Genomic DNA, 24,068 nt, shown 5'->3' on the forward strand with positions numbered 1-24,068 from the left:
GTACCAGGAAGGGTCCTACAGGGAAGGTGGGCAGGATCTATGGTGACAAGACAAGGGGGAATGGGTACAAATTGAACGGGGGAAATTTAGATGAGATATTAGGAAGACTTCTTTACTGTGAGGGCGGTGAGGCACTGGAACAGGCTGTCCAGAGAGGCTGTGTATGCTCGGTCCCTTGGAAGTGTTCAACAACAGGTCGGATGGAGCCTGAAATGGGAGCAGTATGATCTTTAGGGCCCATTTCACCCCTCAGCATCGCACGCTGCGCTGCGGGGCCGCGCCCGGGTCAGGCCCGGCACCGGGGTCACCGCCCCGCCCGCGCCTGGGACCGCCCCACGCCACCAGGCGGCGCCACGGCGCGGGCCCGCGGCTCCACTGCAGTGCGGCCCCGCCCCCAGCATGGCCCCGCCCTCAGCATGCCCCCGCCCCCATCATGACACGCCCCCCGCATGGGCCCACCCCCAGCATGGCCACGCCCCCGGCGCGTTCTGACAGGCAGCTCCGCCCGCGCGCCCGTCATTGCTATCGCGAGACCAGGGCTGCCCTGTCCTGGCTACTTCCGCCCTCTCCGCGAAGCTTCGCGCGACCTCGTGCCCTTTCCTCCCGGGTACGGTGCACAGTCTCGCGAGAGCGGTGCGGCCTGCGACCGTGGGGCGGGGCGCGGGGTGCAGTCTCGCGAGAGCAGTGCCGGGCGCGGGGGCGGGGCGCGGGGCGCAGTATCGCGAGAGCTGCCGGCCCGCCGGCGCCCCTCAGGCCGCTCCCTCACGCTGACATGGTCGCCGGCAATGGACCCTCCCAGGACAGGTCGGTCACTGCGGGGACGGGGCCGCCCCGCCCGCCAGGACACTGCAGCCTGGGACATCGCCTCGGCCTCTGCACCGCCGAACGGCGCTGTCCCAGGCCGCGGAGATCCCTCCGGAGGGAGAGTGGCCCCGTCCCCGCCCCGCTCTCTGCTCCCTCCGTGGGGTTATTTATTCCGAGCATCTAATGGCTGCTACGAGGTTTATTTTTGTGTCTTGTTCCCTTGACGTTGGTTTGGCAGTCAATGCTTTGCGCTTCTGCTGTATTAAAACCCATGTCTCTTATCTGCGCTGGTGAGATGTCTTATCCTGTGTGTAGATGGCTAACTGAGACAACAAAGGTCAGGTGTGTTCAGGTTGTGCTGGCGACCTGCATTGACCTGCATGTACCTACTATTAGTGATGCTTTTAAATTTCAACTTAGTCACACATCTGCATCCGAGGTGTCTCAATCCACTTAGAAACTTTTCCATATTGCATCTACTTACAGTCTAGAGAAACGTTATTTCTGGCAGAATCAGAAAATCTCTTATTTTGAGTCTTCAGTCAGTGCTGAAACGACGCGTTGTTTTTTGGCTGTGACTTTGTTTGTTTCGTCCCGCAGGAAGCCCTTACCAGCCCGCCATTGAAGCTTTGGAAGGCCATCCGGAGAAAAAGTTTTACAATGTGTCGAACCTCGGAGGCGCCAAGTATGGTACGAGGCTCTCTGGGGGTTATGGGGGCAAACCGCACCCCTGGTGCCCTGCGGTGTCGGGAGATGCAGTTGGGAATTCCTAGTGGTGGTGTTTGGAAGCTGATCATATCCTGATTTCTCAGTGCTTTGTGGAGTTGGCAGGGGTAATACTTGTAGGGTTTTTTCGTAAGGGAGAAAGTGCAAGTGTTTCTGCAGTTTTCAACAGTATTCCAAATCAGAAGAATTACACTTTTGAAAAAAAAAAATGAAGTGGCAAAGGACTACTATTTAATGCTTCAAAAATAAATACAGCTTTTACTGTAGTTTTGTACAGATTCGTGGTGTTCCAGGAACTAGAACACCTCGTTCTATTCCCCAGCAGCCTCCCATAGGGGGTGACTGTTTGCAAGAACATGGCTCCTGGTGCAGGGTGAGGTTTTGTGGTGCTCATGCTGTTACTTCATCTCAGCTTGTCATTAGTATGCAATGGTTGTCTGTGCCAACAAGACCTTCATTGGGTCTCTGTGTCCAAGTGCTTTTCACAATGTTGCACGTGTGGTGGGAGGGAAATCCATGTGGGGCCGGGGGAGCTTTGCTCAATGCTAGCTGGAACAGGCTTTAGTCTTGCAGGTAGTTAAAGCATACTAGCGTTATTCTTTCCCTTTGTCTTCATGTTTCACTGAAATACTTACATGGGCTACTTAGTGAAGGTATTTGGGCTGTTTTTTAGTTTTGTGAGGTCTGAATGCTTCTGTATTCACATAATTTGTAATATGCTTCTTGAATTTAAAAAAAGGTGGATATTTTATTTGAAACCCATATTTGACCACAGTTATTAAATCCATGCTTTTTAAACAGAAGAGAGAGGAGGGCAGAGTGTCTGCTGGAATTTCATGCAATAGCTGTGTGCTCTTGCAAATTTCCCCTGCTTGTAGTAACAAAGTCAATCTTTCAGATAAGCACACATGGAAGAAACAGTGCTTCTGCTGGTGTCTTGATCCAGGGAGAAGCAGTGCTGTGTTAGTAACAAAACCAGACAGTTCCACAGCAGTTTTGTGAAAAGCCTCATGACAAGAGTGGAAATAAAACAGCAATACACAGCTTTCTGCTAAAATGTGCCATAAAGCTTGCAGCAGCAATGGGTATTCCTGAAGATATTCTCAGGAGTCTAAACAGACTGCACTAATAGGGTCTTTGTCTTCCAACAGAAACTTCTGTGCAGAAGCTGGAAACCTCATGTTAACTTCAAGGTAGCAAAATACTAAATAACATCTAGACACAGTTTGAGTTTTACCTGTTTGCCCTCTGCCTTGGGGCTTCTGGCTGTAATTTGACATTAATTGCCAGTTGATATTAATCAGATTACTAATGTAAATGTTAATTGATTTAGTTGCCAGTTTTCTAGTGTTTTAAGAATTATAGGGAAAATGAGAAGAGCTCAAAAGGATTTAGGGCAGAGAGGACAGGTCTATATCTAGGCCAGGCTCTTGCTGAGGCTGGAGCTGATGTGTGGGGAATCTTTCATGGTTAAGCTGCCAGTCTGGGAGGACAGAAGTTCCACTCCCTCACATGATCCTGTGCTTAACCACGCCCCTGTGAGCTGCTTTTTCCTTGTGCCCAGTCCCAGTGTCCCTTCCTGCACACTGGGTCTTCTCCTGTGCTTTCATGGCACTTCTGCCAAGTCAGGCCTCCCCTGGGCTGCTGTCCCTGGGAGGTGCTGGGCACTGCAGCCTGGCCCAGCTCTCCCTGCAGCTCCTCTGTGTCAGGCACAGCAGTCCCAGAGTCTCCTAGAGGGCCCTGTGCCAGATGTGATCTTATTTCTGGAGCTGTCCTGTACACTGGAAGGCCTAAACTGCACACAGTGTTGCAGATAGGAGCTGCTGGTGCCTCATGGAGAGAAGAAGCTGCTTCTCCAGAGCTGACACTGAGCAGCTCCTGGGGCAGTGAGATTTGTAACCCACAAGAGAGCAAACGTTCTTCTCTGGGGACCTGGCTTTTAAGTCAAGTGAGTGCTGGCATGAGGGTTCATGAGATCTTTTGGATGACATTTTTATACTCAAATTTACTCAAATCTTAAACTCAAAATAGTGACTAACTAGACAACAGGGATATTTTCTCAGAAAGACATACTGAGAACAGAGTCAGCAACTTCTATAATTAATAGTTTATGAACAAACCATTGGATTAGGTTGAGACCACGAAACGTTTTTTGTTTGTTTGGGTTGTTTTTTTAATTAAAGCCTGAAGTTAATAGTTTCACCTTCCTCCAGCTAGTTTTTTGTAGAATTTCTCACTGTTCTTACAAAGCTGTTTACCTATATGAATGATGCTGAAAATAGTGGGATTTGGGGGAGAAATGTCAATCAATCTTGATTTTTTTTCTTTAGTGGTTACTTTGTTTTGTTTGCAGTCAATAGTGACATTGGGGTTTTTTTCTCTTCCCTCTTACTTCATTCTCATTTCCATTTCCCTTTTTTTTCTGTGAAGTAAGCTGCTGCTTGTCAGTAGCTTGATTCATATCAGTAGCAAGCTAACTCAAGTTATATTGAATAAAACGTTCTTCTTTATAGTTTATGAAATGTGTTAATTTTAAAATGAGTGCATGAGAGAACAGTTTCTGGTCTTTGTATCTCTGTTTATTGAAAATAATATTCTGGCATTGGTCGCTTTGGCTTAGTATCCTGAGTAATGGAATGGCAAAATTTACAGTTAAAATGGTTTTCAGTATGCCATTAGTTGTTGCTTTTGACCTGTTCTGATCAATAATCCCAGGTCTATATTCCTTGCATCTCTCCCCTGCCAGCATGAGGTACTTAATTAAATGTCACTGTCTGAGCAGTGTGGTCAAGCCATTGGGCTCTCCTATTCAAGTCCCATATGATAACAACACATTAATGTGTACATTGTGCAACTCTCTGTTCCATATGGTGTAGGGAAGATCAAACCCAAAGGCAACTGGAGAAGCAGGCTCCTGAAGCTCTCATCTTTCTAGACCCTAGAAAAGTGGAATTCCTTAGAAATGTGAGATTGTAATTTTAAAAAACTGTGTAAGCTGCAAGTGCTGCACTCATGGTGTCTGTCCCTTGCCTCACCCCAGATACTCTGCCTTACTCCATCCGAGTGTTGTTTGAGTCCAGTGTCCGTAACTGCGATGGCTTCTTAGTGAAAGAAACAGATGCTATGAACATCTTGGACTGGAAAACAAAACAGAGCCGTGTTGAAGTGCCCTTCTGTCCTGCCAGAGTTGTTCTTCAAGACTTCACGTGAGTGTGTGTGTGTGTGTGTGTGTGTGTGTGTGTGTGCACAAAACCCCCAAAAGAACCTGTGCCAGTTCACTGAGATTGTGTTCAATTCTTTGGCATGAGAATAAATCACACCTCCCCTCCTGATACCCAGGTGAAAACTTGTGCACTGCCTCTGCTGTGCAGTAGATTCCTCATGATAATTCCATATGATGCAAGGGTAGCAGTTGTTCTGTAGCGTACTCTGGCTTTGGGGCAGATTGGCAAGGCTGAAACTGCTGGCCTGCAAGGAACACTTTACAGGATAAGAGCCAGAGTACAATTGGAAGTGGTGATGTTTTGGCTGTAGCCAGATGGTTGACAGTTCACACTGGCACTGACAGTTCTTCCTTGAGATAATTGAAGATTAAATATTGCTTACTCCACAGTGAGTAATCCAGTTGAATCCATGAATAATATATGTATTGAAAAAGCAGCCTCTTAGGATATTAACTTTTTTTTTGATTTGACTATGGCATAGCTAAAAGGGCAGTCCTTCAGCAATTTGCAAATAATCAATTTAAGCTGTCTTGCTGACTCTGTATATTTATTAAGAAGTGAGATAATTTAAAAAAGGAATTATGAAGATAATAAAAATGAGGTAACATTTGCTTAGCAGGCAAAGCCAATAAATTTACATAGTACTGTGTTCTGTAAACATTGCCTCTGTCTGTTTTGTACAGCAATATGAATATTGTGAAATGCTATGAGGTTCAAAAATGGTTCTGTTAGACAAATGATATACCTTGAGGTTTTAAATGTATAGCATGAGCTTTGCTTGCATGGCAAGGTCATAAAGGCAGGGAGTATCTAAAGATCCTTTCTGTGCTGAAGTGCCATCACACTTGAGGAGCAAAGCAAGACACATGAGAAGTGTGGTTATCTTTGAGATGGTCCCATGTTCTTGTTTGGTACATTGCCTTCAGACATGCTGTTGCTTGTTGAGAAGAGTGTACCAACTCCAGTGACTTTAAAAATGGTTCAAGTCCTTTAAATTTAGAGAATAACAGGTGTATTATCTGAAATGGGATATAACTACTTCTAGACTTGATCTAGACTTAAATAAAATTAAAAAGAAGTTTGTGCATTTCAGTGAGTTAATGTCTCATGATGCTTTACTGTTTTGTTTTTTTTTTTTTTTTGTCTGTCAGTGGAATTCCAGCAATGGTGGATTTTGCTGCCATGAGGGAAGCTGTGAGAAATGCTGGAGGAGATCCGGTGAAAGTCAATCCTGCCTGCCCAACTGATCTCACTGTTGACCATTCTTTGCAGATTGATTTCAGCAAATGGTAATGTACCTTTTTTTACAAGCCATAGATTTTTGTCTGACGCTGAAGTGTGGATTTGTTCAGGTCTTATTACACTGAAGTGTGGATTCATTCAGGTCTTGCTACTATCCCATCAAAGCATTTGCCATGTGTGGATCCCTGAAACAAGACCTGTTGGTATCTGAAAAAAGGCTGGAAAAAAATGGACAAGCGCACTTGAGGGGGAGAAGGAATGTTTGTGGGGCCTTATGGGTGAAGTTGACTGATAATCCTAATTCTGGGCAAGATTTTGCTGAAATAACGGGGTCTGGCATGGTTTCTAGAAAATAACATGTCTCAAGAGAATGAGGCAGAGAGCATTGGATATTTTGCTTTGCTCTGATTTTATTGTTGAAGTTAAACAGAGCTTCATTTCCAAATGTGGCTGCCTTGTCACAGCTCCAGAGAAGGGGCCTGCAATTCTGCTGGGCATTTGGAAAGACTGTCATTGCAGCCCATGGCTTGTGACTGGTCTGGGTTTTTGTACGGGCTTTGATTTAACATCACATAAATGAGGCTGTGGATATTTTCAGAGAGAGAAGTGTTCTTGGAGAAGTCTGGAAAAGTAAGAGACTGGAAAGCTACCAGCATGGTTTTCCTTGTCTGACAGGCAGTGATGTGATGAATACAGCCTGGGGCTGCCTTTGCTAGAAACATAAATACTGCACAAGAGGAAAAACTTGAAGCTTTTGTTTAGTGTTTGCTGAAGTAAATACTAAATAATGCAGCTTCCCTTCACCTTCTCCCCTGCCTCTTGATTGTGAAGCCTTCCAAAACCCATGCAGAATTGCATAAACTGCTCTTTGGAAATTTTAAAAGTTCATGGGGAAAAAGCCTGTGGTCAAAGGACATGGATGTATGAGTCATTTCTGTCAACCTTCCAAATACTCCCAGGATTTCAGTTTGCTGAGTGTTAGAAGAGCAAGAGGCTGCAGATGATCTGTTGTGCTGCATGTGTTGTGTCAGTTCTGTGCTCTGTCCATGCCTGTGTCTGGAGGGACAGCTGATTCCTTTGCAATTAGGCCAGCCTAAAATTATCTGGCAGACCAAGTGTTGGCAAAAGATCTCCACATGCTGCTTTGTAATGATAAATCCGGCCTCTGGAGTGTCCCTTTGGAAAGCTGTGGGGGCTCAGCAGCTGCTGGCCTGTGATAAGAAACCCTTTGCTGAGGGTGGTTTGTGCTGCTTTTATAGAGCTCCCATCTGTGGGTCACAGCCTGGTGGGCTGTGGTGGGATTTGGACAAGGTATCCTCTGAGGCCGGGCAATATACCCTGCACTTAGATAACTAAGGATCTGGCTGTGTTAATAAGGCAGAAGAAAGCAGTGGCTTTAATTGCACTTTTGTGCTTTAATAATTATGGAGAGAGGTGAAAGTCATTCGTTTTTCACAATAAGTTTTCTTTGCTCTCCTGCAGAGACTGAATGTTGCATAAATAGAGGGTAGCGTGCTATATGGACTTTATTTAAAAAAAAAACCCTGGCTTTTCTCTCTGACTTCTGACTGGCCTGAATAATGTATACAATTTTTCTGCGGCTTCGAGAATTTGTATAAAGAGCCTAATTATGATCAGGTTATGTTTATTTCCTTGAGAAAGCTTTGCCTGTAATCATTCCTCTGTGGTTTTAACAGAACATGTGCAGCGCTGTCTTTCAAAAAGAAACAAGTTCAGTCTACCATTTGGATGAGAATTTACCCACACCTTCCAAGTTTAAAACTCTGAGTTCAGCCTTTGCAATGCTGTTTATAAAGATTTCTGGTCTGCTGTGAACAAATGGAAGGAATTGTTTGGTTTTAATCTTTGAGACAATCCAGTTCTGTTCACTTCTTACCACACTACATTACTTAACTAACCTTATCCAGCAGTAGTTTACTTTGCAATAGGATTGTAAATAAAATAACTCTATTTTTTCAGATACTATTTTATAATCTGTTGAAGGGGTTGCAAAAAACACCAGGTGAGGGGGGCAGGGTGTGTGCACAAAGAAGCACATTGCCAATGTCTCAATGAATGCTGTGTTTGATGTTGCAGTGCAATCCAGAATGCTCCCAACCCTGGCGGGGGCGAGCAGAAGCCACCGGCCCGGCTGTCCCCGCTGAAGCCGCCGCTGCGGAAGCCGCACCCGTGCCGGGGCCACAGCGGCTGCCGGGGCTCATGCGGCGCAGGGGAAGCTGGCCGCACCTTGGGACCCTTCTCTGCGCAGATTGAGAACACCCCAATCCTCTGCCCCTTCCACCTGCAGCCCGTGCCTGAGTATGAAAGCTCCTTTGCCAAATTGTGTTGTACCTTCGTGTTGTGTGGTACTGCCTGTGACAGCTCAGGAAAATGGGATTTTTTTTTAAACATCCTTCTGTAGTTTTCACCCATGCCATAGAAAAGTTTCAGTATCTAAAAGTAGGTTGGTTGTAGGAGATAAGAATTAAGTCTACAATAAATTTTTCTTTTTACAAGAAGAGCTTTACTCAACACACTGCAGATGGCCACTTATTGGCTCATGGCTGTGACTTTTAAGTTAAGTATTAGCACTTCTCTCGTTTCTTTACAACAACAACTAAGCATAGGAGTAATTCTCTGTTGCAAAGTGAGCCTGAGTGAATAACTCAGTGAAGCATTAATCTATTTCTAAAAGTAACTTGCAGATTTTTGTAATAACTTTTCAGAAGTCTCTGGTTCTTAAAGAACTAAGAACTAGCTTATACATCATCCCCCAGCCTGTACAGCATCTCACAGTCCATCTGTCACTGAGTTGAAATTCAGTAAATATCCTGCCTGTTTAGTAGCCCAGGGGTGCCTCATGTCTGTGCCTCTCCCAGATTTCTGTGTTATTAACAGGTCGTTGTGCACTGTTCCATCTATGCCAATTATGCATAATCCTCCTCCTCCTTCAGCTGCTGCCTCTTTGTCTGATGGACTGTTGAGATCCCTATCTGCCTGTGCTGGACAGGTGTACAATTAAAGAGCTGATCGCATCTGTATCCCACAGTGATATTGTGTGGAGTGCTGTGGTAGGATTATGGATGTGGAAATATTCCTGCCCAGTAGGAATGCAGGAGGAGTGATGTTTTCAGCAATACTGGTGTTCTGGCAGCACACCAGCAGTGGTATTTATGAAGCTGCAGTATGAACTCTGACTGTCCCTCAGGGCTTGGGGGAAGCAGGAGAGCTGCTGACCTGCTGCAGAGGAGAAGGATCATGACTGTAAAATACACTTCTAAAAATTGAGGACTTTCTTCCTGGTACAAAGCAAGTGTGTTCCCTTCCTTGTTCAGCTGCTCAAAGCAGAGGTTATTCCTGTTAAATTATAGTTTACTCCATTACAACAAGTATCAGTATCTTAATAAATAACATATTAAGAAAAGATAGTTAATTTTATGAGACTGTACTGCTGAGTACTTGTGAAGAAAAACTTGCAGCTTGGATGGAAATACAAAAATGGAGGATAGTTACAATTGAACTAGCAAACATCTTGGTTCTTCAATGTATGGAGTTTGGAGATATGCAGCCTGTTGAGTCAACTGATAGGGGGTAAAAAAGCTTCTGTTTATTGTAGCACATGCTTGGAATAGGTCTCCTATAGTATTTTTAAGGTGACACACTTCAGGGAAACCTAGAATACCTCAAATAAACAGGTTCTCAGACACAGCACGTATGAAATCATCTGTTTTTCACTGTTAAGAGAAAGCTTGCTGCAGGGAAGCAATTATCTTCTAATAAACCTCTTCAAAGAGTCCTGCAGGCTTAAATAAGTCTTTCATCAAACTAAAACTACAACTTGTTCTTCTGTGATTTGAAATAAATTGTGACAGTACTTGCAAACTTGTTTTCTTCCTAGACCTGAGACAGTATTGAAAAATCAAGAGATGGAATTTGGCAGAAATAGAGAGAGGCTTCAATTTTTTAAGGTATGTCTGTATACCTGCAGGCTTTGTGGTTTGGGCTTTTTAAAGAGTCATTTGCCTACCAGTATTCAGGTTTAGATGATAAATTAAATGTAATAATTTGGAAGTGTCAGGTTTTCAAATCTGAGTTTAAACAAGAACAGAAAATGGGCTTTCTAACTTGAAAAACTTACTCTGATTTGGTTCTTGTCAGTGGGGATTTATGAAGCATTAGTGTTTTTAATGCCTTTCATGAGCTCAGTGCCTTAGGTCACAGTGGATTTCTGGCTGAAAGGGTCATTTATCCATAACTATGTTAACAAAAGTTCCTGAAGTTGGAAGTGTTGAGTGGAGACCAGTGTTCAGACATGGCTGCTCTCAAAAAGGGCAGCAGAAGTCCTGTGGTGAACATCAGCTTCTCTGCTGCTGGGCAGGGCTCTACAACATTCCTATTTGATCCTTATCCTCTATTTTGACATGGCTTAGGAATTCACTGCAATGATCTAAAGCTCTTTTCATGGATGTGGACTAGAGGTTTCTGTCTGAAAGTTGCAAATTAGCTTTTACATTATTAAAAAAGGAAATGGCCAGGCTAAATCTTGTTACCAGTTCCCATGTCAGCTCTATTAAATGTATAATCCTGAGTTTGCAAGTGCTTTCATCCTGGAGTGTCAAACCTAAATTCAGTTATGCTATAAACATAAATTCTGCTATAGATACAAAGTGCTTGGGTTCTGTTGTCTGAATACCAGGCTTGTAATCAGTTGTGTGAACTGGAAGGTAAGAGATTTCTAAAGCCCTGCTTTTGAAAGGTAGGCATGAATTACGGATTCAGCCTTCAGAGGAATTGAGTGAAAGCTTTTGTTGATGATTAAGAATGTATCCAAGAAGATCACACACCTCTGTTTCACAAAGGGCCAAAAGCCACTTGGGTAAATAGCAAGGACTCTTTAATTGTGTCTTCATTTCATCTTTTTAGTTATGTTTGAAGAATTGAATATAGCTTTGAAAAAAATGCAACTCTTTTATTCTTCTTTTGGAAAAATTACAGTGGAGTTCAAAAGTTTTTGAGAATATTTCCATAATTCCACCCGAGACTGGAATGGCACACCAAGTGAACTTGGAATATTTGTCCCGAGTGGTTTTTGACATGAAAAATTTCCTGCATCCTGATAGCGTGGTTGGCACAGACTCACACACAACCATGGTAAATGGCTTGGGTATCTTGGGCTGGGGTAAGTATGCTCAGAACTTCACTGCTTTTGGAAAGGCAACTAAAGCTTCACTAAAAAATATTTCTTCCCACTCGATGTTTGTATCTCAAGCATAACAGACTGTCTTGAATTATTGTTCTGAATGTTTTTTTGTCTACAAGTAATCTTGAATAAAATTTCTTTCCCTTGAGAAACCACTCTGTAATTTAAAGAGAAAACAACCAATACCCAGCTGATACTCAAATAAGTGCTGTTTGTACAGCAGAAATTTGCATGATGGTTTCTTTTCTCACAGAAGATGAGCTTTAGATATAAAATATTTTCTAGCTGACTGTGATGTCTAACTTGAGCAATAGTCTTACTTGATTTTATTTTTGATGTGCAAATACTTAATGGAACTTCTACATTTCTTGCTGTGTTCTTGTTGGAAATGGTGGGATGCTATTAATTTGTGAGAGAAAAGCAGCAATGTGTTTATTGTCTTGAGCCTTTAGGCTTAACATAAAGGGATGTATTATGTTTTTGGACTTGAACACATTGAGTTTAGTTGGTGGTGTGAAAAGCTGTGTCCCTCTCTCCCTGCAGGCGTCGGGGGCATTGAAACAGAAGCGGTGATGCTGGGAATGCCCCTCATGCTCACCCTGCCTGAGGTGGTGGGCTGTGAGCTGACAGGCACAGTCAGCCCCTTTGCCACCTCCATAGATATCGTTCTCAGCATTACAAAGGTAAGGGTTCAATATCTTTTCAAACACAAGAGAGATTGTTGCAAGTACTACCAGTGGTGTGTGAGAAATTAATTAAATCCAGGGAATGTTATTTGTATACCTTTAATCATGGTAATGCAGAAAGGTACAAATAATCTCTAACCATTTTTATTTGCTAGTCCTTTGAAATAGTGGGTGTTGTTTTTTTCTTTTCCCTCTTTAGTGGTTTGTTTATAGACCCTCTTTAACTAAAAATGATTCATTATATTTTTTTTCCTTTTGCAAACATAGACCTTAGAGTTTCAGCTTTCTGTTTTAAATGCTCATGACTTGTGAATTGTGACAAACACAGTTTGCACTGTACCTCTTCATATACCATGTGTTGTGTGTTCTTTCCAACAGCATCTTAGACAAGCTGATGTCGCTGGAAAATTTGTTGAGTTTTTTGGGAGTGGTGTTTCCCAACTGTCCATAGCAGACCGAACCACAATAGCAAATATGTGTCCTGAATATGGTGCTATTCTAAGTTTTTTTCCTGTTGATAATGTGACATTGAAGCACTTAAAGCATGCAGGTAAATATTAAACTAAAGCAAGGATTCATTGTAATTGTGCTTTTCAGTTGTGGTCATATACGTTTTTTGCTCTTCAGAAAAACCCAATGTAAGAACTATAGAGTTTTTGCGTAAAACTCCTCAATTCTTATATGGTGCTTTTCTGCAGAATTCTGATGTGGATTTAACATGTAGTTAGACTTGTGCTTGAGGTTTCTGTCCAGTCAGGTCCATTTGTCTATCTCCTGATTTATGAACATGATACTGTTTTTCAACATCGAGACTCCTGGTTTTTGGAAGCGTATGTAAGCCTATAAAAATACTAAGGAAATTTTCACTCATTTTGAAACATGTATGGAATGTAAGTCTTCTTGATTTGAAATGAATCCGATAACCACCTGGAGATTCCCTGCAAAATCAAAATTTAAAATTATTACTAGAAGCAAGTGAAACTACGGAACAAATCTGAACATGTCTCTGATTTTTCTTAGTGGTTTGTTTCCCTTTGAAGTGCATGATTTCATTGGTGTCTCAGGCTAAGCAAGGAGAATGTGAATTCCTTATCAAGCTACTGCAAAGAGAAAACCACAGGGTGACCAGTGCCAAAACTCATTCATGAGTGAGAGTTTCTAACACTGAAATCTGTCACTTTCAAATAAGAGTTAAATGCTTTCAATAGCAAACATTTTTGTCTGACCAGTACAGAGCAGGTGAACGGGTTTGGAAGAGTAGCCAGCAGTACTGCTTATTGTCAGCTAAGCGCAGGTCTGTATTAAATAAGGAAGCCCTAACACAGAAAAGCCTAATGGACTTCAGGGACACAACTGTCAACTGAGTTAGAGTTACCACTGTTAGTGCTGGAATACTTTTTGTTCCTTGATATAAGAAGACAAGCTAATTTATAAAAATATGTCATAATTTATAATGTTTTTATTTGTATGTCATTCCTAAATAGATATTGGGATATGGACGTGGTGTACTTGAAAAGAAAGTACTTCGAGTGTTACTCTTAAAACTGAGTGTCTGAAAGTTGTGTGATTTTTTTTATTTACGTCTTTAATGTGACTTTTCTCATGTTTGAAATTAACTTCCTTAGGTTTTGATAAGGCCAAGCTTGAAGTCACAGAAGCATATCTTAAAGCTGTGAAGTTATTTAGAAATGAAAGTTCTTCCAGAGAGCCTGAGTATTCCCAGGTATGTTTGAAATGAATTGTTTGTTTGATTCTCATAAACAACTACTTACGATTTCACAGTCTCATCTCCCACTGTAACTTTCATTGCTTTCAGCAAAGTTGTTTTTATTAACTCACAGTTTTGAGAAAGCAGAGTTTTATAAAACATAGAGAGGACGGGGATAAGAAGGGAAGCACAGTAACATTACATCAATACAGATGCTGAATTCCAGTCATCCCAAGGGACTGTGAATGGTAGAAAAGTTAGGGATAATGTTGAAACATTTGGAATAGGAGGAATAGACTCTTATAGTGAGTGGTGTTGAAAAGGAAATCCAGAGTTCTAAATGTCTGAGAACATTCAAATTTGGCACGAGAGTTCCTGGGTGTCTCAGGAATATCTTCCATGCACTGCTGGGCTGGGGTTGGTAATGCCTGCACTTTTTGTTTCTTGGTTTCTTAGGTAGTGCAAGTTAGTCTAAGTTCTATAATTCCATATGTCAGTGGCCCCAAGAGATCCCAAGACAGAGTGGCTGTTAATAACATGAAAAGTGACTTCCAAGCCTGCTTGAATGAAAAGGTTTGTATTGCTGATGCTCACTTCAAAAGGTATTTCCTACCATTCACATGAACAAAAGTTACGTTACCTATTTCTTGCATGCCTGCTGAGCCCTCCTTATTGCTACACAACTGCTTGTCCAGGGTGTTCTGTTCTTGACTGACAGGCATCCCAAGAGTAAATCATAAGTGTGTTTGGCAGGAACATGAGCTTCCCAAAGTCCTTAATTTCACAGTTTAGATTGCTAGGGAGAAAGAACTTTAGGTAGTCCATAGTGTGAGCTTAGTAAACATTTTCACATTTTCAGGTGTTTTTTTTTTAACAGTTGTGTATTATTTAACTTCCAAAACAGAATTTACCCTAGGAAAGCTCATCAAACCTTAAAGGAGATGCAGAAAGACTGCCAAGATTTGTAGCTGAGTGTTCTGAGTTCTTACATTAGGAAATGAATTTTGCTTACAGCCTAATTCATCTTCACAGAGTGAATGTTTTTACTCTGAAGGTACAGGTTTTGGTTATGGATATCCATGGGTATCTGAAGACTGCAGCTAGTAATATAGGAATGTACCTTCATTTTAATTTCATTTCTCAATAAAGTTCAAGACTGGCAGCAGTATTAGAAACAGCTTATAATGAGGCCTATGGTACTGTGGTTCCATTGTGCTGGAGGGAGATCATAGCTGATGGTGGAAGGCAAAGGGTAAGGTTGAAAGGGAGCTCTGGAGGATATTTGAGCGCTGAAGAGCACTTAGGTGAGTGTGGAAGATCCTAATTGCCCTTCTCCAGTTTAGTTACCACCCTCTTACAATTAAAATCTTGGACATGCTTCTAATTCAGGAAGAAGTATTATGTAGATTAGACATGTATTCTTAAGGGGCTGTTCTTCCATGTATAGAAGGAAGTGAGATGTGGAACAACCACACGTAGACTGATGTTGGTTCACAACTGTTGCAAAGTGAAAGCATTTGTGAAGCAAGAAGGCTGACACCAGCGTACAGACAGAGACATGAACTGAGGGCTACTTTTAAAATCGTGTAAGGGCTCCTAGTGGCTCCTGAGTATTATTTCAAAACCACTATTCACTTGGTCTTGCTGTAATGTCATCCGTTCTGTACTGTAACAACTGCTAACATGTATTTTTGTCATCCAGTCTGGTGTTAAAGGGTTTCAGATTGCAGCTGAGAAGCAGAATGATGTTGTGCCTGTTCAGTATGAAGGAAACGAATACAAGCTGTCCCACGGCTGTGTTGTCATTGCTGCAGTCATCAGCTGTACAAACAATTGCAATCCATCTGTCATGCTTGCTGCAGGTATGTTGGGACAGACAGCTTAGCATCTTAATGGTGCTCCCATGCTTCACAGCCCTCACCTTCGCTTTTGTAGATACTCTTCACAGGTTTGAAACTGCAGACTTGTAGCCTTAGCTTGTAGGTTCTGGAGGGAAATATATAGGGAACATTGCTTTTCTATAACACAATCTAAGTTTGTCCCATAAAGCAGTATTAAGGAGAGTAATTATAAAATCTTTGCACTTGGTAGTTGACAGCAGGTAAGCAGTTCCAGGGCTCCTGTCAGGTGGATGCACACAGTGGCACAGCTGATGCAGGAGGTGAGTTTTTAGCTTCCAGCCTGTCCTGGATTATGAGCTGTGATGCCACAGCCAGGACAGAAACTCTGTGTTGCTGAGCAGTTGTTCTGTCACTGCTTATGGAGTATCTGCCACACTTTCACAAGCTGCAGATGGTTTTGCTGGAACAGCTCATCTGTCAGACATTGCTCTCCTCTTTTTAAGATCCTCTGTGGCCAAGGTGAGCTTCCCCTTAGGGCTGTGTGGCCTGTGTCTGGGGATTAGCACTGGGAACTAGAACATGGCAAAGAGATTCGTCTTAGAGAAAGTAAAATGGGTGTCTACCTTCCAGGAGTGGGAATAAAACCATGTATTATTATGCATTAAGAAACTTTTTTCAGGCCAGTGATTGCTTGAATAGTTTAATAAACTGAAAGTTGTCTAATCCTCTGGAATTTTTAATCCTTGATTTAACTAAAGTAGAAGCATAGAGATGTCCTGTGAAGGGATATACAAATAATAATCTGTTTCCTTTTTTCCTTTTGTTTGGTAGGACTCCTGGCCAGAAAAGCAGTTGAGGCTGGCCTCATGGTGAAGCCCTACATCAGAACAAGTTTATCACCTGGCAGTGGCATGGTTACACATTACCTCAGTTCCAGTGGAGTATTGCCATACCTCAGCAAGCTTGGGTAAGGCCTGGCTCCAGGGGTGAGTTTGGCCAGGTAGTACATAGTGGGGTTATACAGTCAGATAAATAGGATTGCTGTTGGTTGAAGGTTGGCTAATTCCTAACTTACCATTTTACTTTCTTGCTGACTTAAAATTATTCTGTTCATTGTATTCCCACTTCAAAATTTATGACATGTAACTCTAATACACAGAGCTGTTTTTCCAATCACAAATTACTTCAATTTAAGTGACTTGCAGGACAGGATGTACTTGATGGTGTATTTTAAAAGTGAAGGCTGGATGCAAATTTGTCAGGACAGTCTGTATTAGTCTTTTCTTATCATTGCTGCTGTCAAGAGTTGTTTAGTATGTTTTTGGTTGTTCTGTAGCAGTAACACAACATGTTCAATATTCTGTAACAGTGCCCAGCTGTGGTTTGCATCAGTGACATGTAGTGTCTGCCATTCATTTTCTAAGAAGCCTTAACTGTCAAGGGACAAAAAATTCTTGGGGATTGTTAATAAACTAAAAAGCAGTTATGTTAACAAAGTGACCATGTGTGATTTGATTGGTTTTTCCCATATAGGTTTGAAGTTGTTGGTTATGGGTGTTCCACCTGTGTTGGGAACACAGCGCCTTTGCCAGAAGCCATCAGGAATGCAATCAAACAGGTAAAGCTCTGGCTGGCTTGTTGAACACAGAAATGTATTTCTCACCAGTTAAGCAATCAAGAAATACAGTTATCCATGCAAAGTACACTTCATTTTTGGTTTGGATTTAGCATGATGTTGTTGGCATATTTGCTTGTTAGAGGGAGACAATGCCAATTCATTCCTATGTAAAATGAATGTAATAAGTAGTATTTGTAGAATACAGTTATAAATTACAAGATAAATATATATGATCTAATTTTGCAGAGGATGCAATGGGTAGGTTTTGTATCATAAGTGAAGAGGAGGGTTTTAAAGAGCTATGGGCTCGAATAGTTTTAACCAGCAGTGTCTAAGCAGCTACAGCTTTCTTTTCTTCCAAAGCAGAAGAGAAATTAAAGAAATAGGAGAGGAGTTGGCTGAAGTGACAGGAGAGCACATCAGAGGTTCCAAAGGGAAAATGAGAAGGGTAGTGAGAGAGAGCAAAATGCCTTTCAGTTGTAGTAAATATTTAGATTAAATATTTGAAGTGGAATGCTAAAAGCACATCTGACTTAGTCAACAGAAATAGCATAAGCTGTTGAAGTACCCCAAACTGCTGGACCAACGTGTCTGGGTCTGCCTTTCAGGGCGATATCATTGCCTGTGGGGTATTGTCTGGCACAAAGAACTTTGAGGGCTGCCTGTGTGACTGTGTCCGTGCCAACTACCTGGCGTCCCCTCCGCTGGTCGTGGCCTACGCCATCGCAGGCACCGTGCAGATAGACTTCGACACTGAGCCTTTGGGTGAGTGTTCTCCTACAGTTTCTGTTTCTGCAGCTGGTGCACGTGGGCACAGATTTCTGCACATGATTTCAGCACCCAGAGCCAATATACTTGAAGAAAAGGTACAACCATATTTAGTTTGCTCATGGCTAAAGCAAAGCATTCACTTAACTGATCAAATTCTTTGCCTATCTGATGCCATCTCTACAGGCCTGAATATATACACATGTATATTCTAATATAAATCTCAAGTCTAATATTTTATTCTTCCAAACTACTGTTGTGTTTAAAATCTTACTCAGGCACTGGCTCTAATGGCAAAAGTATTTACTTACGAGATATTTGGCCTACCCGACAAGAACTTCACACAGTGGAGGAAGAGTGTGTGATATCATCCATGTTTAAGGAATTGAAGGAGAAGATGGAGGTAAGGGATTTATTTTAAAAAACTAATGATATTAATGTAATACCAATATCCAACTATGATGGACAAAGACTCTCTAATAGTTTAAAGTTAGAAAGTGTATGTTTATTATGACACTGGGCAGCGTGTGGGATCGCTCCCAAATACACATGTGCAATTTACAGATGATCATGGGGTCTTTTATGTACAAGAGTATTGAATACCCAAAACAGAAATGCATATTCATAACTCTGGTACATCCCATTCCCCGCTTCATATGGTAATTAGCCCAAAAAGCCATTAAGCATGCATAGTTTGTTCTTTAAAATGGGTCGGTGGTCTTTTTTATAGGGTGGGGTCCCAAAATGATGAAGTAAGATGGGTCTTCCTCCCTTTGACTTTTTAACCTTTAGTGCTAGTGACAGCTGAATCTTGTTTTTTCCAGGACTGTTTGATTTATGATTGTATTGTATTCATGGGGTCTATTGATTATTCAGGATGCAAAAGCCTAGTTTGACAGCTTCCATGATTTATCAGTTCCTTCCATAATTTATCAGTTCCTTCAGTCTGGCTTCTGTTAACAAAAAGGGAAGTCCTAGCTACATTATCTCAGCACTATCTATTTTGACTAAAGTCTTTAATTCTTCTAAATCAATGCTTCATAAGGGTGGTCTATTCTACATAATTTAAAGGTTGCAATTTATTGTACCTTTGTAATATCTTGTAGTTGAATGTGATGGGTGTGCCATTTATTTCTGTTGTGGTAATGGAGGGCTTAACTGAGATGGGTACATGTATTTAAAAGTAATTTCTAGGTGATGTAACTTGTAATATGTAATATAAAATTATTTACTAAATAATAGTAATTAATAAAGTCACCAGAATGTCTTTAGGTTTTGAGTGTAAAAATATAATAAACTAACTTCTGTTCTTTTTGATTAATTTATTTCTTGTAGAAAGGAAACAAACGATGGAATTTACTGGAAGCACCAGAGTCAACTTTATTTCCCTGGGATTTAAAATCTACTTATATTAGATGTCCTTCCTTTTTTGATAAACTCGTAAGTACAATGGATCTATCCACCAGATTATATGCATTGCACTGAAGTAAAGGAATAGCTACTACAGCAAAGCTTCAGTGTTGAACTAACAAATTTAATTATCACTAATATTTCTCAGTCTTTTAAATACAATTTGTATCTCTGGAATGGGTGGGGCCTGTCTATCCAGAGGCTTTCCTATACTGCAGATATGTTTTATGTCTCTAGTTCCTGGAAGAAAATGTTTAATGTTCCTTTTGTTCCCTTCTGCTGCTGTTCCACCTGCCCTGCTCTGTCAGGCCAAAGAAGCAGTTCCACCACAAGCAATTGAAAACGCCCACGTTTTGCTGTTCCTGGGGGACTCTGTCACCACGGATCACATTTCCCCTGCTGGGAGCATTGCAAGGAGCAGTGCTGCTGCCAAGTACCTGACCAGTAAAGGGTGAGCACTGCTGTGCCACAGGACTGCTGCACATGCTGAATTATTGATCAGCACTGTCACCTTCCTCTAGAAATGCCTGTCTGCAGAAAGGGGAGACTACACGTGGAAAAGCAAAATAATTAATCAATGTTAATAAATATGCTGGTAATTGTAAGTTGGGTTGTTTCCTGGAGCAGTCTCCCCATAATTCTTTTGTAAGTACCACACTGCTTGCACCACTTCATAACAAAATTGAAAAAAATTAATTTAAAATTGCAGCTTTTCTCATGAATAACCTAGCAGTGATTTACATGTTGCTCATGACTTATAATATTTTCCATTTGTTGGAGGTCTAGTTCTTTACATCTTCCACTGAAGACTCAGATATGTTGCAATAATTATTTTTAAAAATCATTATTTCCTTTTAAATCAGATAATTTTAAACTGATTTCTTTCAATTTGCTTTTTTTCCAGACTCACACCTCGTGAATTCAACTCTTACGGGGCTCGAAGAGGTAATGATGCTGTGATGACAAGAGGTACCTTTGCAAATATCAAGCTTCTGAATAAGTTCATAGGAAAACCAGCTCCTAAAACAGTTCACTTCCCATCAGGACAAACGGTAGGAATATATTTGTTTGCACAGCTAATCTGGAATGGGGAGTGCAGGTTTAGAACTCATTCAAAATGTGTCACTTTGTCATTCCACAGCTAGATGTGTTTGAAGCAGCGGAGCTGTACCAGAAGGAAGGCATTCCTGTAATTATTCTAGCAGGAAAGAAGTATGGACTGGGTAGCTCAAGAGACTGGGCTGCAAAAGGACCTTTTTTACTGGTACTGCTAGTTTGTTTGAGTTTAGGGGTGGTTGTTTTTTTCTGGAAATACCTAAAAACACATTCTCTAATTTCTTTGTTAGAATCCTCATGGGAGAGAATCACTAGTCAGGATGGATCTGAATTTCCTCATTATGTAATTTACTGTCTTGGATACCAGACTTCGAGTCATATCAGGCTGACCTCTGTCCTCCATGGGGTGTTCAGTATCTCACTGTTGGAGACCAATTTCAACTAATATTGAGAATATATTCTAAGTCACCCTTTGATTCATGCCCTGTTAACTTCCAGCATGGTCATTGTCTGTAACAAACTCCATTTCACACTGCATGGGCCTTCTCTGCCTTGTTTTCTTCCATCTAGCTGGGAAGGTAAAAGATGTTACCAGGGTACTATAAAGGACTCTGCAAAGCACTCTCTCTGCTCTTGAGTTTGAATTGTGAGATGTTAGACATAATCTGTGTTTGAAGGTTACTTCTGTGTTTCACTCTGCTTGTATTTTTGCAGGGTGTTAAAGCTGTCCTAGCTGAGAGCTATGAGAAGGTTCATAGGAGTCAGCTGATTGGAATTGGCATCGCTCCACTTCAGTTTCGTCCTGGAGAAAATCCAAGTACTTTGGGACTCACTGGCAGAGAGCAATTTTCTATATTGTTCCCTCCAGACTTGTCACCCAGAATGACTTTGGATATTAAGGTATCTTTGCAATATTTTTAATTTTTATGTTTAATTTGACTGTTCTGATGCAGAGGAAAAAAACTTAATTCTGATGATAGGAAGCAAAGCAAGAAAAGACAAAACTTAATTCTCTTGGAAAGTAAGCTTATAGACCTGTCTGAAGGTCAGCCTTGTCATGGCTGTTGGAGTTTCCCAGAGTACATATAAACATGTTCTTTGTACACAACTTCATATGCAGCCTGATATTCTTGATCATTCTGGTGGTATTTTGCCCCTTATGGGCTCAGTCTTAGGGTAGAATTGAGTTTGTCTCTCATAGGTGTGATGCTTTCAGAGAGGCTTCAGCTCTCCATACTCTGTACACAAGCCCATAACACAATTTGTGCCACCTTAGGGATGTGGTGTTCTTTGGTTACCAAAACGCCCCGGCATGTTCCAGCTGCGTCTAAACTGCACTACAACAAGCCTTCCTTCCATCTGGCCTCAGCAGGCTTGGGGCTGCACAGGCACATCAGAGGGCTGAATTCGCTTATGTTCAACAAAATTTGGGGTTGGAATGTTGACTGAGAAGCAAAGGGAAGTGAAAGCAAAGCTTAATTGGTTTCTCTTTTTTGCTTTTCTTTTGAAGACAAGCACTGGAAAAGTATTCAGCGTGATTGCCTTGTTTGAAAACAATATGGAGATTACTTTATACAAGAATGGTGGAAGCCTAAACTTTGTGGCTCGAAGATTCTTATAGTAGCTACTGAATCTCTGGGTACCCTGCATAACTGTAACTCAGCAAATGCCTTGTGTGAACCCAGGAATCTGTACTGTGGAACTGCAAACAGTCCTAGTGTGCTCAAAGTTACTTCGTCCATGGATGTAAAAGATTGTGAATCATTGTAACTGCAACGAGATCCTTTCTGATTTTAAATAATATTCTAATGGTGCTATTAAACATTGCTAAAATCAACATGTGTATTGTGACAAGAGAGCTGTAAGTATGGAAGGAATGTTTTATCAGACCATTTTGTAAATAAACTATGCGAAATTGAAACTGATTGTGCTGAAGATTATTATTATGTAAGAAGATTTTCTGCAGTTGTTTCAACTCGGGTTTTGCACCTGTAAATCTGTGTACTGCTGTTTGTTGGTATAAGAGTAGCAGATGGCATGGAATCTTAAAGGTTAAACAGATTTATTTTTTTTCTCATCCAGGGCTTGAAAAAGATACTAAGTTTTCAATTTCTTCAGGTTATGGGCTGAACAAAAAGCAGTCTACATGAGGCCCGTGGTATATCCTGTATCACAGATGATTACTTCCTTACCTTTATGGGATTATATTTCATCTGGATCCAGATTTATACTGCTGAAGCTATGAAATACTGGTGCTTAGGAATATTGGAAACATTTCTGCGTTTAAAAACAAATCTCCCAGTTGTTTTAGCCATGCAGGTTAAGCCATGTTTCTTCATGCTCTTCAATTGAAGTTTGTCACATCTGCTTCAAGGGATGCACTTTGTCATTTGCGACATCTGTTTTTATTGTGCTCTCCACAATATCATCAGACAAAGTACCTCCTCATAATGTTTTAACCTTTAAAAATCTTTTTAAATATTTGCTAAGGCTGTTTAAATTCCTCTGCTTTAAATACAACGTATGTGTAAAACGTTACACTTGTCAGATGTGCAAGAGCCAGGTGGCCACACTACCTTGGATTGCTTTCTCACCTGCTGGCAGCTCTTACAGAGTGTCCCTTCTGAGGAGGAGCCTGGAGCACTGAACAAACCTGTCTCTCATGGCACTGCAGTAGCTGTGGCTGGAATTGTCAGCACATTGAGGGTAAAGTTAGTTCCATAGTCTGTTCCATAGTTCATGTTGGCAGGAAATGCAGAGTTGCTGCAGCATGGCTTGTGTTCCCACTTAACAGAGCTGTGGGGGTGTCTGAGCTGTGTGAGTCTGCAGCTCCAGCAGCCTCTTCCTGTGCTCTGTGTCTTGAAAAGCTTCATAACTTCACGTACAGTTTGTGTAGAGATTAATTTCTGCTGGAGAACAAAACTGCAATACTTGCCTATAAATTATCAAGATGTCGCTTTAAGATTTTTTGTTGTTCATAAATGTCTTAAATATCAAAACATTCAAGAGGACTATTATTAGCTTTATTTACATGTGCTTTTAATTTATAACCAGACACTGAGATAGTTGACTTGTGAACTGACAGATGCACTGTTCAAATCTTTAGTATATTTGACATTCCTTTAAAAAAAGCCACAAAACCAAAAATACCCCAAACCTCTCTTGCATACTTGTATCAATACAATGTATTAATTTTTTGACAGTTCTAAGGCCAAACTAGTTTGATCGACATAAATTTGATACATATTTTTCTGTTTTGTTAGACAAAGTTCACTAAAGTTTGAAGTTCTGTATAATCTGTTTTTATATTTCACTAGTTTGATGTGATTTTCTTTTAGGTGAGATGAAAACCATTCCCGTGACTCCTGCTAATTCTAAGGGGGATAACTCAATGCAGTTTTGAATATTATATTCAACTGAATGCTGAACGAGTTCCAGTTCTGTGGTACACTTCCATTAATTCTATCCAGAGTGACTGGGCAGATCCTGCTTCTTGTACAACAGTGTCTAATACTGTTTTATCCCAACTCGAAGGTATATTTTTGATTTAGTTCAAGAAAATGTTATTGGGGAGAAAATGGGAACATAATGTGTTGGTGTTGGTACATAATGATGCCTCATGCAGATGATACAACTGCAACCCCATGCCTATTTACAACTTGTGTAACTACTAATGCTTGAAGGAAAGAGCCCCCTGCCCTCACTCCATACTTCAGGAGACAGGGATCCAAGCCATGTCAAGGTAGACTGATGAGGTGAAGTACAATTTCAAGGCATGTGACTTA

At 41.2% G+C, this 24,068-nt stretch overlaps 1 protein-coding gene across 2 annotated transcripts; it reads left to right on the forward strand.

Moving 5' to 3' along the window:
- The first annotated feature begins 711 nt into the window (after positions 1–711).
- IREB2 (iron responsive element binding protein 2) lies at positions 712–22,204 on the forward strand. Of its 2 annotated transcripts, XM_083870780.1 has the most exons (22): positions 712–804; positions 1,405–1,494; positions 4,571–4,736; positions 5,906–6,043; positions 8,094–8,315; positions 9,895–9,964; positions 10,992–11,175; positions 11,740–11,879; positions 12,261–12,432; positions 13,508–13,605; positions 14,047–14,163; positions 15,293–15,452; positions 16,263–16,398; positions 16,965–17,049; positions 17,658–17,814; positions 18,096–18,220; positions 19,153–19,257; positions 19,536–19,678; positions 20,132–20,279; positions 20,369–20,491; positions 20,998–21,183; positions 21,794–22,204. In XM_083870780.1, the coding sequence occupies exons 1-22, from the start codon at positions 786–788 to the stop codon at positions 21,902–21,904; spliced, it is 2,895 nt and encodes a 964-aa protein (XP_083726906.1). In that variant the 5' UTR covers positions 712–785; the 3' UTR covers positions 21,905–22,204. The 2 variants fall into 2 exon arrangements, with proteins under 2 accessions (XP_083726906.1, XP_083726907.1); XM_083870781.1 differs by lacking the exons at positions 712–804; positions 1,405–1,494 and adding an exon at positions 2,705–2,723.
- Positions 22,205–24,068: the final 1,864 nt, after the last annotated feature.

This window comes from Zosterops lateralis (genome assembly GCF_965231275.1).
Source record: "Zosterops lateralis genome assembly, chromosome: 13".
Classification (NCBI taxonomy): domain Eukaryota; kingdom Metazoa; phylum Chordata; class Aves; order Passeriformes; family Zosteropidae; genus Zosterops; species Zosterops lateralis.

Excerpts from the sequence above, each read along its gene's own strand:
- IREB2 (XM_083870780.1), top strand. Across the intron at positions 17,050-17,657 it reads TCAGGAATGCAATCAAACAG|GGCGATATCATTGCCTGTGG; the intron begins GTAAAGCTCTGG and ends TCTGCCTTTCAG. Across the intron at positions 21,184-21,793 it reads GAATGACTTTGGATATTAAG|ACAAGCACTGGAAAAGTATT; the intron begins GTATCTTTGCAA and ends TTTCTTTTGAAG.